Consider the following 15,945-nt stretch of genomic DNA (forward strand, 5'->3'; position numbering starts at 1 on the left):
ATAATCCAAAGACCAGTGTACCTCTAACCACATTTTTGTTTATTTTTAAATGTGTTTCCTTCATGGTCTTTCTTGTGGCTCACCCTGTGCAGTTCGTGCACTTGTCGTGAGTTTTACCTTCGACGTTGTTTTTGCTGAAGTTGGTTTTTCCGAGACCTTCTCTTCCTCAGAGGCTCAGTTTCACCCTGCCATCAGCAGTCGGCCAGTTTCGCTGGCAGAAGAGGCCGCAGCTCCTTCCTGTCGGCCCCCTGGGCAGAAGCATGCAGTGGTGTCTCCTACTGCTCTGGACCCAGGGGCTGAGGCAGGCTCGCCTCCCTGCCTCAGGTACTGAAGTCTAGCCTGGGACTGGAAGGGGAGGGAGAGCGGGCGGAGGAAGGGGGAGGCTGGAGCCATTGTCTTATCCATCTGAGGGAAGGAAACACAGCTTTCAGAGCCCTGTGTCCCCTCGTTGAGAAACGGCTGTCTCTCTGAGAAGGAGATACAGTTCTGTACTAGGCGGCAGTTGAAGGACTTGGGGATGGGGGGTGCCAGAATGGTTGAACCAAGGAAGGAAGCAGGAGGACAGAAAGGGACTAAGGAGGAGGGATGATGAGTTTGCTGAGAGAAGTTCACTCCTGCGCCATCCTCCTTTCTTCTGTCCTTGCGGAAACTTCTAGAAAAACATTGTATTTCCGTAATGGAAAAACCCGCACGAACTTTTTGGCCAACCCAACATGTTTCCTGTGGATTAAAAAATGTCTTCGTCACAGATTCCAGAGATCCTACTATTAGAGATTTAATTTATGTTAAATCTATTTCCTTCTATATTAAATAACATAAGCAAATATTTCTGAAGGGGGCAGAAATATTTAAAAACCGTAGTATAGTTTTGTTTCCCTGTTGCTTTCTGAACCGTCTGGAGCCGGGGTGGAGGTCAGTGTCGAGGATGGTGGCTTTGCCTGGAGAAGCAGAGCTGCTCCCCAAGCCTCCTTTCCTTTGGATGTCGTGGCTTTCCTGAAAAATTTTCCGGGCACCCCAAATGGTTGTCAACCAAAAGAGCCAGGTTTTGTTTCAAAGGATAATGTGTCCAGCACAGAACTGGCTGCTGGAAGATACAATCAAGCAGAAGCGATGGCTGACAAGGGCTTATATTCTAGGTAGGGAGACAAGATAAGTGTGTGGAAATAATCAATGAGTTCATCAGGAAGGTATATTCCTACAGAATATCCTAAGAGGGTGAAGTGCTATGTTGTGTAGTAATTACAGTCTGTATGGGGGAATGACAGGGCAGACTGGAGAGACTGTCATTGCAAAAATCAATTCTGGCCTAAAGCCGCCTCGGAGTTTCTACGGGAAGGTTCAAGGCCAGCTGCTAAAAGTGCATGCTTTTTTTTCCCCTTCCCTAGGAGCTGTGACAGGCAGAATAGTAACAACGGGGAACATTTCTGCAGAGGAAGGTGGCTCTGTCACCTTACAATGTCACCTCTCCTCCACTACTGCCAAAGTGACCCAGGTCAACTGGAAACAGCAGGACCACGTTCTGGCCATTCATCATGCCAGCCTGGGGTGGTACATCGACCCAGCCTTCACGGAGCGAATGGTCCCAGGCCCCAACCTGGGCCTCACCCTCCAGTCCCTGACCAGGAACGACACAGGAGAGTACATCTGCATCTATCACACCTACCCTGATGGCATTTACAAAGGGACAGTCTTTCTGGAAGTCCTACAAAGCTCAGGTATGCTCTCTGGAGCAGGGTGGCTGGTGACCGTCATCCTCTAGGGCAGAAAACGCATTCCTGCCCAATACTGCAGAGCGGGGCCTTCCAACCCTGGTTCACGTTCAGATCACCTGGGAGCTTTTGAATGGTACTGATGCTGGTACCCCATCCCGGACCAGTTCAGTCAGAGGGGCGGAGCAGGTTGTGCTAGGTTCTAAAAGCACCCCGATGATTTGAATGGGCAGCCAGGATTGAGAACCACTGTTCGGGTAATGGCACCTCTTACGTATATTTGTTAGGAAGACCAGTTGTTCAGGTCTTGTGAGAAAGGATCTCATTAACTAGTTTAGCATCGATCGTGCAGATTAGAATTAGCCACTAGGTTTATAAAGGATTAGAGCTCAGTGCTAAGTGTAAATGTACAATAATTTACATTTCTGTGGTACTTCATAGTTTCCAAAACGCTTTCACTTTCATTATCCACCTGGACACTTAAACCAGTTCTCTGGAGGGTGGGAAAGGGTTGTTATCATGGCTGAGGGACAGGATAGCAGAGTCATGATGGGCTCAGGCAGCCTGGGTCCAAATCCCGGTGTTGCTGTTGACCTCAGACAAGATTATTGGTCTTCTCTGTGCCTTGTTTTTCCCGTCTGTGAAATGAGGAGAAGATGTAAGACCTCCTGAGGAGCTAACGTAGGATTGAATTACTTACTAAAAAAAAAATGCCCTTAGAACAGTCCCTGGAACATGACAAGCATGAATTAAGTATGTAAGTAAGCATGAACATCAGTATGAACACGACCCCCCGATCCCCATCTGCCTGTTGGGTGGAGGTGGAGGCTGAGGGTTGGCTGTTTGTTGCTCAGAGCGGTACAGCCGATTTCAACACAGGTGTTCTGGTTCCACTCAACTACACTCTCGGAACTGCCATTTGCTGACATCAGTGGTGTTGGAGATTGTTTGAGTTAGCAAAATATGTGTAAACTGCGAAGATGAAAGGTTATTTTAAAGTTTCTTCTCAAGTGCTACTTCTTGAGGGCCCCTGGCATAGGCCAATGCAGCACGTGGGGAAGAGCCCCCATCCTTTTCTGGTTCTGTGGAGAGCCCTCTGCAGCCCCTCTGACCCTCTCCAACTTCGGTCTCCATCAGTCCTCTTTCCCTACCTGTGGCCAAGGCAGGAGACTGAGTCCTCAGAGCAGGAAGAATACCTTCGGGGGAATTTGGGCTCCCCCCCAGCTGCTGGTACCTCGTGGGTACTGGGCGTGCCGCCCTTGCCCTAAGTGATTACATGCTTTAGCCATCCTCCTGGCAATCTAAGCCCTTTGTTAGAAGGAAGAGCGGCCCGGCCTCTGCTACACCCTTCTCCTTTCAAGAATGCCCTGGACACCCGGGTTCTGCCCAAGTTCCTGGGAAGGAGGTGGGGATGGGATGAGGCAGCCTGGAAACCCTTCCACTTATAGTCCAGCACACATCCTGACAATAGTCCTGTTTCCCTCACACTCTCCTTGGGTCAAGCATCACTCATCTTTTCAAAGCTCTCTTCTTAGCTTTTCCTCCTTGCATTTACATTTTACATCTTCATAGAACTTCACTTATTCATGCTTTAATTCATGTCATGAGTATTTATTAAGCACCTGTTAGGTGCCAGGTGCTGGCAAAACAGCAAAGGATAAAGCTCCGGAACCTTACTCCCTCCAGGGTCTCACAGCCGAGTTGGAGTAAGTGTTATGGGCTTAAGGTGAAAGGTTATATGCTTTTTTACTTCTTTGTACTTTAACGTTCTTTCAATTTTTTTTTCATATGTATTTATTTATTTATTTTGGCTGTGCCTGGTCTTAGTTGCGGCACGTGGGCTTCTTAGTTGCAGCATGCAGACTCTTAGTTGTGGCATGCATGTGGGATCTAGTTTCCCGACCAGGGGTCAAACCCAGGACCTCTGCGTTAGGAGCGCAGAGTCTTACCCACTGGACCACCAGGGAAGTCCCTGTTGTTTTAATTTTTAATTAAACTTTTTTTATACTAGTATGATTATAAATATGAAGTTTAATAAAGAAAATAATCACCTTCTGGTTTTTTTCTGGATGTTATTTGTTTCACTTCAAGATTATGACTGAAATTGATTTTGTCAAAAAGAGAAAGGGGTGTTAAAGTGGTCTGCGCTGGTGTCAAGTGTGTGGGGTACACCCCTTGAGAGATCAGGCATTGATTTCATGACGGGCCTGGCAGATGCTCTGCTGTCCAAAGAGATGGACTTGAAGACGCCAGTCCTGTGGTTAGAGAAAGGCCTGGCCAATTCCCATGCCCGTGCCCTGACGCTGAGGCTTCCCTTGTAATGGTTGCCCTTTGCTTCCGGCCTCTGCCCACTCACCTTTGTTTTGTCCTCTTCTAGTGGCTGAGCACAGCGCTGGGTTCCAGATCCCATTGCTTGGAGCCATGGCCACAGTGCTGGCAGTCATCGGCACAGCAGTCATTGTGGTGCTCACACTGGCCAGAAAGGTAATGACTCTGGCTGCATATCTCAGTCCTGGGCATCCCGTCTCTGCCATCCTGGTCCTTTCCTGTCGCCTGTCTAGAAGTGATCTCTCCCACTGTTCATTGTGCCTTCTTCACAGTCCTTGCTCTGCCTTTCAGTGGCATTGTTTATGCTCTTTTGCTGTCCCTTCCCTTGTCTGGGAGCTCCTGAAAGGTTGGATCCGTATCCTCCCCATCTTGCTGTGGCCTACAATTCCTGGCTCCTGCTTGTCCCTGAAGCCACTCCTCTGAGAGTTTGATTTAGCCACTGTGATGTTGATGCGTCTTGGGCATCTACTCTGTGCCAGAGGTTTTTGAACATTAGCTCCTTTAATTTTAACAACCCTTCAGTAGTGCTGGGCTATCTAGCACTTCCGCAGAATGAGAAATCAACACTCCAAAAATTTAGGGGTAAAAGGTACATGGCAAGATGAGTAGGTTGTAAATCCTCTGTTACTCTTGCTTAAGGGGTCACGTGGCTGAAAGAGTATTGGACGGGGAACTGGAAGTTTCTAATCTCAGCACTGAGTGTGTGATGATAGGGATGCTGTTTCATCTTCCAAGTCTCTGTTTCTTCATATATAAAATGGGGATTATGATTCTGCTCGCTCTGTATCACAGGGTTGTGATGAACAGGTGGCATATTGCACGTGAAAGCTTTGTAAACAATGAAGAAATATATCCACACCCTTGTGTCGTAACTGGTAGTTAGTGATTAGAAAAGGCAAGAATTCCCACTCCTGTTTTGTCTGCCCTGTTGGGTCTTTTAAGCCATCCCAGGTTGCCTTAAGTTACTAAACAAACACTTCGGGGAACACAGGCCTGTGATTCCCAGCACTGTTTTCCACCTTGTTTCAGATCCTCTTCCCTAGTGCCTGACTCACTTTCTCTCCAACTCTGGTTCCCCTCCGTTAACAACTCAACTCTGCAGCCTTGCTTTGCTCTCTCTGGACTGGTACCTGGTGCTGTTATTCCTGATACCTGTGGGTTTACAGTTACCACTTTATTTTCTTCATATTTGTTTTGCCTGTTTTTTTTCCCCAATCTTTCTTGCTGCCTTTTGAATTAAGTACTTTTTATTATTAAAAATCTTTTCTTTTAGTGGTTACACTAGAGATTACAAAATAGATCCCTGATTTATTAAAGTCTAATTTGTATTAGTACTTTCATCATTTCTTGGATTTTGCAAGAACCTTAGAACACATTAACTCTTTACCTACTTCCCCAACTTACTGCTATTATTGTCATGGATTTTAGTTCTCTATTTTAAACCCCAAGGAAATGATTTATTGTCTTATGAGCCAATATTCATTTAGATTTACCCTTTCTGTTGCTCTTCACTTCTTCCTGGATGTTCTGTCTTATAACTAGGATAGTTTTCCTTCTGCTCAAAGGATATCCTTAGCATTTCCTTGTGGGCAGGCATGCTAGTGATGAATTATCTTGCTTTTTGTTCATCTGAAAATATCTTAATTTTTCCTTAATTTAAAAGTGATATATTTGTTTTGCTGGGTATAGAATTCTATGTTGGCAGCTGTTTTCTTTCAACATGCGGAAAGTATTGCCCCATTGTCTCTGGATTCTCATATTTCTGTTCAGAAATTACATGAGAATCTTATTTTTGCTCCTTGGAAGATAATGTTTTTTTTTTTTTCTGGTTCTTTAGAAATTTTCTTTCTCTTTGGTTTTCAGCAATTATATGGTGATATAATTGGATATAGTCATCTTTGTATTTATTCTCTTTGGGGTTTGGAGTGCTTTTTGAATTTGTAGCTTGATATCTTTTGTCAGTTTTATATCATTCTTGGCTATTATTTCTTCATGTATTACTTCGTTGTCCTTGTTTTCCTCTCCTTATGGAATTCTAATCATGTGGTATTTTCAACATTTTCACTTTTTCCGACATCTCTTACCCTCTTTTCTGTATTTTCCATCTACTTGTCTCATCAAATGTTTTCTTTGGACATGCCTTCCAGTTTACTAAGTCTCTTCTTTGATGGATCTACTCTTCTGTTAAACTCATCCCTTAAGTTCTTAATTTCCATTATCATATTTTTCAGATCCAGGATTTCTATTTTGTTCTTTGTTTGGATAGTTTAAAGTCTGCCAAAATTCCCAATCTTGTTTTTAATTCTTTGAAAATGTTAATCATAGTTATTCTGAAATCTGTGCCTGATACTCCTATTAATTGGGTTCTCTATGGGTCTTTTAATATTCTCTCTTTTTGCTTGTTTTTTGGACCTATCTTATCTTTCCGACTATTTACTTTTCATTGAATGCTGTATTTCTACATGAAAACCTGTGACCATAATTTGAGGCTGTAGATAATATCATCTTCCTCTAAAGAAGATTCCTTTTTGCTTCCATCAGGTAACTAATCTTCAGGCAGTAGCATTCCCATCACCTTAATTAAATCAGTAGTGAGAGGATTTAAAGCTGGATTTAATTTCTGCTACTTCCTTACTTGTAGAGTGCAGTCCTTTGGGGTCCCAACTCAAAGCCTGTAGTGTTTGCCAGAGTCTCCCTTCCTCGGTGGCCTCTGAACTCTAAATTTTGTCCCTCCAGCTAGAAATTCTGTGTAGCTAATTTGCCTCTCAGCCATGACTTTCAGGCAATTTCTCTAGGAGAAAATCCATACCCTTCCCAACCCCACAATGCTCATCTCATCTCTCTGGGCTTCCTACTCCTGGATCTTGCTCCCCAGACCACAAATTTCTCACTGATTGGATAGATTTCTGATTAATACAGATAGATGTTTATAATATTTTGTTCAGTTTTTCTAGCTATTCTCCCTGGAAAGGTTGGCTCAAAGCAACATAGGCAATCATTGTTCTACCAGAAGCAGAACTCCTATTTCTTATGTTGTATTTCATATCTGCACTCAAAGGCTGACTTTTACAAGCAGAACATATTTACCCAGTCCACCCACTCTCTACCTTTGGCTATATTGGGTCAAGACCCCCAACTCGAGTTCTAGCCCCTCTGTACCTGATTCCTGAACAGCCGTTTAGCCTGAATGTGGCCAGGTCACTGCCAGTCCCAGAGAGGGAGGGATGTGGACAGATGTGTGTTCTTAGGCTCTGGTTCCATCTTGCTTGCTTATTGTGAGCTCTTGTCCTCTTTTTCCTTTTCTCCCTCTCTCAGAAATGGACCATGCTTTGACTTTCTCTTTTTTCTTACTTAACATCTATTTTACTATTTTAGTCTTGTCACTCCTCTGAAGACCGAGAGCTACTTCCCTCTCCAGGCCTCAGAGTTGAGATGAATTACACAAACTAGAATTGCTTAATAAGAAAGTGCTATTGTAATGTTCCTCCACTTAGACCTCATGGTATTTTGCGTTTTAAACAGCCTTAATTCTATATCCCTGCCTAGGATAAAAAATTGTATATATTTTCCTAGTGTTAATTCTGCTTACGGAGTTACACTTCTGTGCACACTCATGTCTATTACCAGTGACTCATCTTGAACACTTAGTCTAATATCTTACATCTTAAATTCTCTTAGTTTTCTGTGTAGATAAACTCAGTTTGCTTTCTGTAACCTACCATCAATAACTAGGGTACTGATGTAAAAATAACACGTTCCATTTGACACATGTTCTGTCTTCAGTCAGATCTACAAATGAAGAGAGCCCAGGAACACTCACTCTAACCTTATTTTACTGAGAACAGATTGGAGTGAGGATGGGAAAAGGTATTTTGGTAGCAAAACTAAAGTCTTGTTCCCCTCTGAGTTACAAATTGGCCAGGTCTCCCCCAGTCACTGGTCTAACAGTGCTCCAGGCACCTGTTGGACCTTGTTAATTTGGTCTAGAGGAAGTGAAAGAGATTCTCCAAATGGTAGGAAAGCTCATGTGATAGGTGAAAGTTACATAAAATCTAATACCAGAAGATGACTGCCTGGTCCACCAACTTGCCTACAAAAATCTATTGTCCTATGGTTCAAACCCTCACTTCCAGGTTTATGAAACAAACACTGAGATTGCTGACCTACCTGGTTCATAGAGATGTGGCCATTTATTCCTTGTCATTCAACAGACATCATGGAACAGAGTACTGGGGATCCAGCAGTGGCTGAGATGTGGCTAGTGCTATCGAGGAAGTCAATGACTTATAGTATTTTCATTTATGTCTTGGCTATCACAGTAGACAGGTTTAGTAAATGAAACCTCTAGGGGAAGATGAGGGAAAGAGAAGTGATTGACTAGAGGGGAGAGGTGAAGAGAATGATGATTGATCTCTGAGCTGGGCAGGGAGCTGTTATGGTGGTTGGTGAACAAATGTCCTCTGCTGTCACCAGAGCTCTGCAGCTCTGGCATGGACATATGGAAAGCTCTTTAGAAGCAGCAGAACACATTTTCCTGTTAAGGATTAAGACTGGTTCATTTCCAGGCCAGTATCCCAGACCAACTTTGGTCATCTTTGTATAAGGGAAAGGGGAAAAGGTGAAAAGAGAGAGTCCAGTAGCTATTAAGTTCTGTGGTTCCCCTTCTAAAATGTTTTATTCATCAGCCCCCTCTTTGACATGTCCATTGCTTCCTGTCTAAACTAGTTTCTCTCTGTTTTTTCATGTACTTTGGCTATAGTTTCCAGTCTTCTCTCTCTCTTTGCTTAAATGCATTTTATACCTGTATTATTCAAGGTCCATCAGGGAACACATAGTATTCTCAGCATGAGTAGTTTGAGGATAGTTTAATAAGGAGATTTACAAAGGACTGGGAAGCATATAAGGAAACCATAAGCGGGAGTGTAGGAGTGTGTTGTTACCAAACCTAGTTCTTTAGGGGAAAGGAGAGAGGATGATTACTGGAACCTGGGAGGGAGGATGATGAATAGGACCTGAAAAGAGACAGTTGTGTGGAGGGACCACTTTGAGAAGTACTGTAATCTTTGATTGAAGGCCACAGCCAGTCCAAGTCCACCCTGCAGAGAGAATGCCAGGAGAATATATACCCTCACCTCGCACTCTTTCCCTCCATTCTCCTATTGTTGCTTTGCATTGGTTGAACCCAAACTCAAGCCAGAGGACAAGGGAACTCACTGATTCAGTACGCATAGTTCAGTCTTCTCTGGGCACAGAAGAGGGTGCAGAAGGTTGGAGAGTGACGTTGAGGGGTGAACAGACAGTATCCAAGCCAGTACTATTATAGACCTGGAAATGGGCAAGAAATCTTGACTTTCCATGCTTCCGTCTACTCTCATGTATCCTTGATCTTTTGATTATACATTTAAGCAACACCCTTGTTGGCTGTCCGTCTATATTTCTCCTAGGAACACACTGGGCTTTATTAGCCATCTTACTATCCCTGTGGGCCAGGCTTCCTTGGCTGCCATTGCAGTAGTTACATCCACCTTGTTTCTTAAGTGCTGCCATCTGTCCCTATATTATTTTGGCATCTCCTCATCCCTCTTTCTACTGGGGATCCAGTTCTATAAAAGCAATGCCTACTTCAGCTCCAGCCTATAGAGGAGAGACATCTCTGAGCCCCTCAATGACGCTGGTGCTCCCCTAACTAGCACATTCCTTTCCACCTCAGCAAAAGGGTGTCTTCTGGATCTTCCCAAGAAACATAATCAGCTGTTGGATTTAAAAAATTACTTAGTACAGGAATTGGCGAAGTTTCTTTGTAAAGGGCCAGGATCTTTTAGCTTTTGTGGGCCTTACGGTCTCTGTTGCAAAAATTCAGCTCTGCCATTGCACTGTGAAAGCATCACAGACAATATGTAAATGAGTGAGTGTGGCTGTGTTTCAATAAGTCTTTATTTATAAACACTGAAATTTGAATTTCATATAATTTTCATGTTTAATAAAATACTGTTCTCTTGAATTTTTTTTCAATCACTTAAAAATATAAAATCCACTTTTAGCTCGTGAGCAGTACAAAAGTCTGTGGTACCCCAGATTTGACCCATGGGCCTTAGTTTCCCAATCCCTGATTTAGTGGACTGTATTGGGAAAAACTGTTTGTCTGTCTTTTCCTCTTCTCTACTCTTAGCACTACACAGAACACTTCTGACACCAGGTGTGTGGGTTTATGGCCACACTGACCAATCCTCCTATACCCCCTGAGTGTCCTACAGTCAGTCCAGTTCTGACACTATCTGCTTGGAGTTAACATCAGGTTAGGGGCTCAGTCCTCCAAGACTGCCCTCCTTCAGATGCCAATTGCAAGTCCCAGGTTGTCACTGTACCTTTGACTGACGGGCTGTATATTGAGGTTCCTATAATCCTCTCCTCGGATTCGATAATTTGCTAAGACAACTCTCAGAACTCAGGGGAACACTTACTTACATGTACCTGCTTATTATAGAATAAAGAATTTGATAAAGGATACAGATGAATACCCAGATGAAGGAAATACATAGGGTGAGGTCTCGAAGGGTCCTGAGCACAGGTGCTTCTCTCCCCCAGGTGCTGGGTGTGCCGCCCTCCCAGCGTGTAGATATATTCATCAACTCCAAATCTCATACTCCTGGGATTGTTATGGAGACTTCATCACTCAGGCATGATTGGTTATTAACTCATTTTCCAGCCCCCTCCACTCTCTGGAGAATAGGGAGTAGGGCTGGAGGTTCCAAGCTTCTCATCATGGCTTGGTCATTCTGGTAACCAGCCTCCATTCTGGAGCCCAGCAAAAGTTGCCTCATTGGAACAAAAGACACCCCTTCACCCAGGATATTCCAAGGGATTTAAGAGCCCTGTGTATGACATTCCTATCACTCAGGATATTTTAGGAGTTTAGGGAGCTCTGTGTCAGGAACTGGGGTTAATAGAGACCAAATATTAGCAGGAACTGGGGGTAGAGACAAATATATGCTTCTTACTATTTCACATGGGTCTATGATAACATCTCCAATTCTCTGAGCATTTTGTTTCTTTCTTCCCTAGTTTTCCAAAGCACCGTTGGCATCTCTGTTGACAGCTGTGTCCCGGGGCCTTGTGAGGGTGTTAGATCTTGAGCCATGGGATGTGTCCTAATATTGACAAATGATGTGTCCCTCATCCAGTCTTAAGTTCTACTCACCCAGCCCTGATCCACTCCCCTCAGGATTCACTCCCAAACATACTCTCCCAGTTCCACCAGTATGTGTTAGCTCCTTTTGTTACAACCTCTCTCCTCCCTCAGCATGCCCAGGATTCCCTCAGTTAGTGTAGGTTGAGATTTTTGCTAATTATGGGCCAATGACCAATAGGGGAGGGGAGGCAGGTCCTGACAGGACCCATCTGGGGGTCACCTCTGCAGCTCCAGATGATGTAAGAGAAGCTGGTGATTCAAGGCTCCCAAGTGCATCTACCAAGAGATCCTCCTCCCAATGCACAGAAATGCCTCCATTCCCGCCCAGACCCTGATTTTGGCGGAGTCTTGCCCAGGCTTAGAATTCAGCCATCTTTGAAGTTCTGTCGCCCTTATAGGTAGGTTCTCTGCCTGCTCTTCAGTGTTGGAGGTGAGCGTTTCTTTAAATGTTGCCAAGGAAGAGGAGCTTTGATTCTCACACTTTGCTTTCAGTTGCTGGTAGATCTGTCATGTTCTCGTCTCAGTCCAACAGCAGAATTTAGTAAAAGCCACCCAATGCCACAGTCCTAACCAGCACTATCTGCTCTATACTTCTCAAATGTCAGAGCTGTTGCACCAGTTCATAACCCCCTTCCCTTTGTGTCTCTTCCCATTTCACCACCAGTGGTGGGGTCTGTATTCCCATCCAGCTGGTGAGGGATTCCCCTCCACAATCCCATCCTAGAGTCTGCCTTCTTTAGATTTGTTCCCAGACATGGAGCCTGGCATGGGAATTCCGGTGAGAGTGACTTATTGGGCTGGGCTCTCAGATGAAGAGTGGTGAAGGAAGCAAGGTAGGGCTAAGGGATGTGGTTTCGGGGGGAGATGTGGTTGAAGCAGATTTGGTCACACCTTGAGGAGGGGGCCAGCCTTTTGAAAACCCACCTCAGCCAGTTGTTGACTGTTGGCTGCTCACCATGAAAGGTCCAAGAGCAATTCTCCAGAGAAGGGGCAGCTGTGAGCCACTCATAGCCTAGATTCCCAGTGTCTGGGGAAGGGAGGCACTGGTCAGGTGGTGAGGCGATCTGAGCAGGGCACCAACAGTATTCCCTACAGACCCTGAGAGCCAGTAGGTTGAATTATTTAGGAGTTTGGCGTTTGGAATCAGACAGACCTAGGGTTTGGATCCTGGCTCTACCACTTGAGTAGCTGGGCCACCTAACTTTGCTGACCCTCACCTTCTTCATCTGTAAAATGGGAACAATTATGGTATTGCCCTGTTAGGGTTGTAGAAAAACTCGAGTCGTATAATTCACATAAGGCCCCTGGCATTTTTCCTGGCATGTATGAATAACCATTATTTCTTAAGTTCTTATAATTATTATAAAATTTATTTACTGTAGCACCTCATGATACCTGGTGCTCAATAAATTAGTTATATTGCATAGATTGATTTGACTAAATGAATGAATGTTATTTGCTAAGCTACAATTGGGAAAAGTGCACCCAGGGGAACTTCTATGAGGGCAAGGAGAGATGGGTGTGTCCAGCTGCAGGACAGTGACTGCCAACTGTCTGTGCTCACGTTCTCCAAGAGGGTAACATTTGTCCTGCAAATCTCCACAGTTGCTATCGTCATAGCTTTGTTTGGTCTTTTAGAACAACATCAATGCCTTAATTCCAGACTTGTTTTTTACACTGATTACAATGACAGGGTTCCCTATGCAGGATGGAATGAAAACAGAACAGCTGAGAGACCCAGCTCAGGCATATTTACATTTCCCAGAGGATGTTTGGAAGACAAAATAGTCCTAAGATTCAAAGGCAAGGGTAGGCAGTCTAAGAATGGGAATGAGAACACACCAACACAAAAAGCCACAATCAGCTCTCTGAGAAAGAATCGGGTATCTGTATTTTTTAAATGGATAGGGTTGCATCAAGGGATGTAGGGCTTCCTTGAAGCCAAGAATCAGCTTGACCTACGATAACAACCCTTTCCTTCACACCTACAGTAAGGCGCAGCCACTTCTACTGAAAAGCAATGAATGAAACAGTCCGTGGGCCCCAGCTCCTCAGGGCCCGCTGTGAGGCCGCACCTGTAACTTCCGATATGTGTTCAAGGCGCCCATCCATGCTGCCCACCCTCCTGCTCAGCCTCTCTGCGTCTATTTATGTCCTGCAGAGCTTGACACTAGCCAATGCCAATGAGGATGGTGCTGTTTCCTATCCTGGAAGCAGTAGGGTGGGCAGAATGCAATCTGGTTTGTGTTTGTTGTTATTTTCCAAGCCTGTGTGTGGTGGCTCTTTGTGAGTCTGTCATTTGGATCTCCAGTGGGGCTAGGTGACCGGCTTTAGAGCAGTATCCACGAAGGCCGAGAGGATGTCACCTTTGCATTGCACGCCATCAGGCATGTCTCCTGCCATCCCGCCTGTGCCTGCTGCTCTGATTTTCTTGCCTGTAAAGCACAGCCCTCACCTATGATGCTGTCATATGGACGTGATGGCTGATTTCACATCCTTGATTCTCCCAGACAGGTTTCACGGTCTATCCTCTTGTCTCATAAGTGTAAATGTACTTGTCCGACCATGAGTCCATATTTTGATTTGGAAAATCTCGTTTATTTAGATTTGGGGCCAGGTGCGGGGGGAGCGAGCAAGGAAAGAGAGAGAGAGAGAGAGAGAGTGAGTTTGTGTGTGTTTGTGTGCATTTCAGTCCTAAGACCTATACTGAGCATCTGTTATGAACTCCGAGGTTACCAAGAGGAATACAGCACAGATCCTCCCCTCAGGGGAGCTCACAGTTTGGGGCCTGAAGAGACAGAAGGGTAAACAAATTCCAGGCAGCAATGAATGTTACAACAGAGAACCCCCCGGGACCGTAGTGGAACACACAGGAAGGATGTTACTCTCCCGGAAGATCAGAGGCGTCTTCTTGGACAACGTGCTGTAGAACCGGGTCTGGAGGAGTGAGCAGACAGCTTTGCAGGGAACTGTGGTGAATGGGCAGTGGGATGAGAGGCAGGAAACAGTGCATGGCATTCGAGACACGGCAAGATGAGAGGCAGCTTGGCTGAGAAGAGCATCGTCTGGAATCCCACAAACCCAAGTCAGAACTGGGACTTCACCTGTCTGAACCTATCGGCTCACTCACAAGTAGAAACGTCGATAGGGTTGTGCTGAGATGCCATAAAGAAGCTAGCCCGCTTGGTGCTCATAGCAGATTCTCAGTCAACGGTGCCTCTCTGGCATCCAGGCCCTATACCGGGAGTTGGGCTGTTGGTTGGGGAAGCACTGCAGCAAATGAAGCTGGAAAAGTGAGTGTGGCCAAATCGCAAAAGGCATTTTGGGGGGGCATCACACACAGTCTGCTGTGGGGCGTAAAGCGAAACTACATGTGGCGTATGGGCTTGCTGTGGGTGGAGTCACAGGGCGGGTCTGGAGCTCAGGGCGGAAGCCTGGGCTGGTTTGGATAGGGATCTGGGGATCCCTAGAGGACAGAGGGTGGTTGCAGATGTACATAAGGATGAAGTGTCGAGTGTGCTGCACAGAGGAAGAGAGAGTACCGGGCGCGAGAAAGCAGAGACCGAAACCCCGAGGAACTTCTTTACCTGGGGAGCTGAAGTGTCGGCGGCAAGAAGAGCAGGCCTGGCCGCGGAGGAGAAGCGGAGAGAGTGATGCCATGGGGCCCAGGGAAGGAGAACATCTCAAAGACGAAGCGGTCAGCGGCGTCAGAGGCAGCGAGAAGGAGTAAGAGAGAGCTGGGACTGGAAGCCGCCTGCCCAGGCTCAGCGAACAGGCAGGAGCGCGTGGGCCGCCGTGCGCGTGTAGCCCGGAGCCTTTCCGGGCGCGGTTAGTGCTGAAGTCTACGGTGACGAGGCTGAGAAATTAAGGGTTAAGGAACTGCTGTGGATAAGAACACAACTGTGTGTGTGTGTGTGTGTGTGTGTAAGAAAGGAAGAGATCATTATAACTATGGATCATTTTGGGGAGTAACTTTTAAATGACATCCCCACATACTCACTTTGTAGTTTTTTTGTTTTTGGAAGAAATCTCTCAGAATCCGTTCTGCGGAAGGTGGCCTCGGGAGGAGGCTGTCTGAACAGGAGGAGTGGAGGCCCGGCGTCCTGTCCTCCGCGGGCAGCTGTGTGCGAGCGGACGCCGGCCTCTGCAGGGAGCAGCCGGGAGAGGACCGCGCAGAGCCCGAGCCGCACGACTACTTCAACGTTTTGAGTTACAGAAGCCTCGCGAGCTTCAGCGTCCCCGCCGAGGAGGGCTAGCTCCCGGGGGCATCCTCTGGGAGACACAGTCCTGCCTGTGCCATCACAGATGGACGTATTGGCGTCTGCCCGTCACGGGTGTGTGTGTGTGTGTGTGTGTATGCGTGTGTATGCATGTGGACGTCTGCACACGCGTGTGTGCGGGTGTGTTCGGTTGAGTGAATGTATGTCATCCTCCTCCGTGTCTGCATTCCCTGTACCCTTCCCTTCTGTTCCATCTTGGCAGATCCCGGGGAGGAGCCTGTATCTTGATTACCAATGCAAAGTTAGAAAACCAAACAAACACTTGACCTGGTTTCGAATCTGACAGTTGGAACAGATCCTGTGGCTGAGATCTGCATTCCCCCTAAAAGCATTGGGCAGGGTTCAGGGCTACAGGATTCTGTGGTGGATTTCGGGGATGGGGTGACTGCAGAGGCACCTCGTCTCATTTGCCCCTGTCGTCTGCGTCAACGTTCACACA

The 15,945-nt window shown here is 46.0% G+C and overlaps 1 protein-coding gene across 1 annotated transcript; it reads left to right on the forward strand.

The window, feature by feature from the left end:
* Positions 1 to 260: 260 nt before the first annotated feature.
* On the forward strand, positions 261 to 15,482 carry TIGIT (T cell immunoreceptor with Ig and ITIM domains; the record flags this gene model as incomplete). Its single annotated transcript, XM_082839086.1, has 4 exons — positions 261 to 324; positions 1,386 to 1,715; positions 4,087 to 4,193; positions 15,252 to 15,482. The coding sequence occupies 4 exons, from the start codon at positions 261 to 263 to the stop codon at positions 15,480 to 15,482; spliced, it is 732 nt and encodes a 243-aa protein (XP_082695212.1).
* Between the last annotated feature and the right edge of the window lie 463 nt (positions 15,483 to 15,945).

This window comes from Leucopleurus acutus, assembly GCF_964270905.1.
Source record: "Leucopleurus acutus genome assembly, chromosome: 5".
NCBI classification, from domain to species: Eukaryota; Metazoa; Chordata; class Mammalia; order Artiodactyla; family Delphinidae; genus Leucopleurus; species Leucopleurus acutus.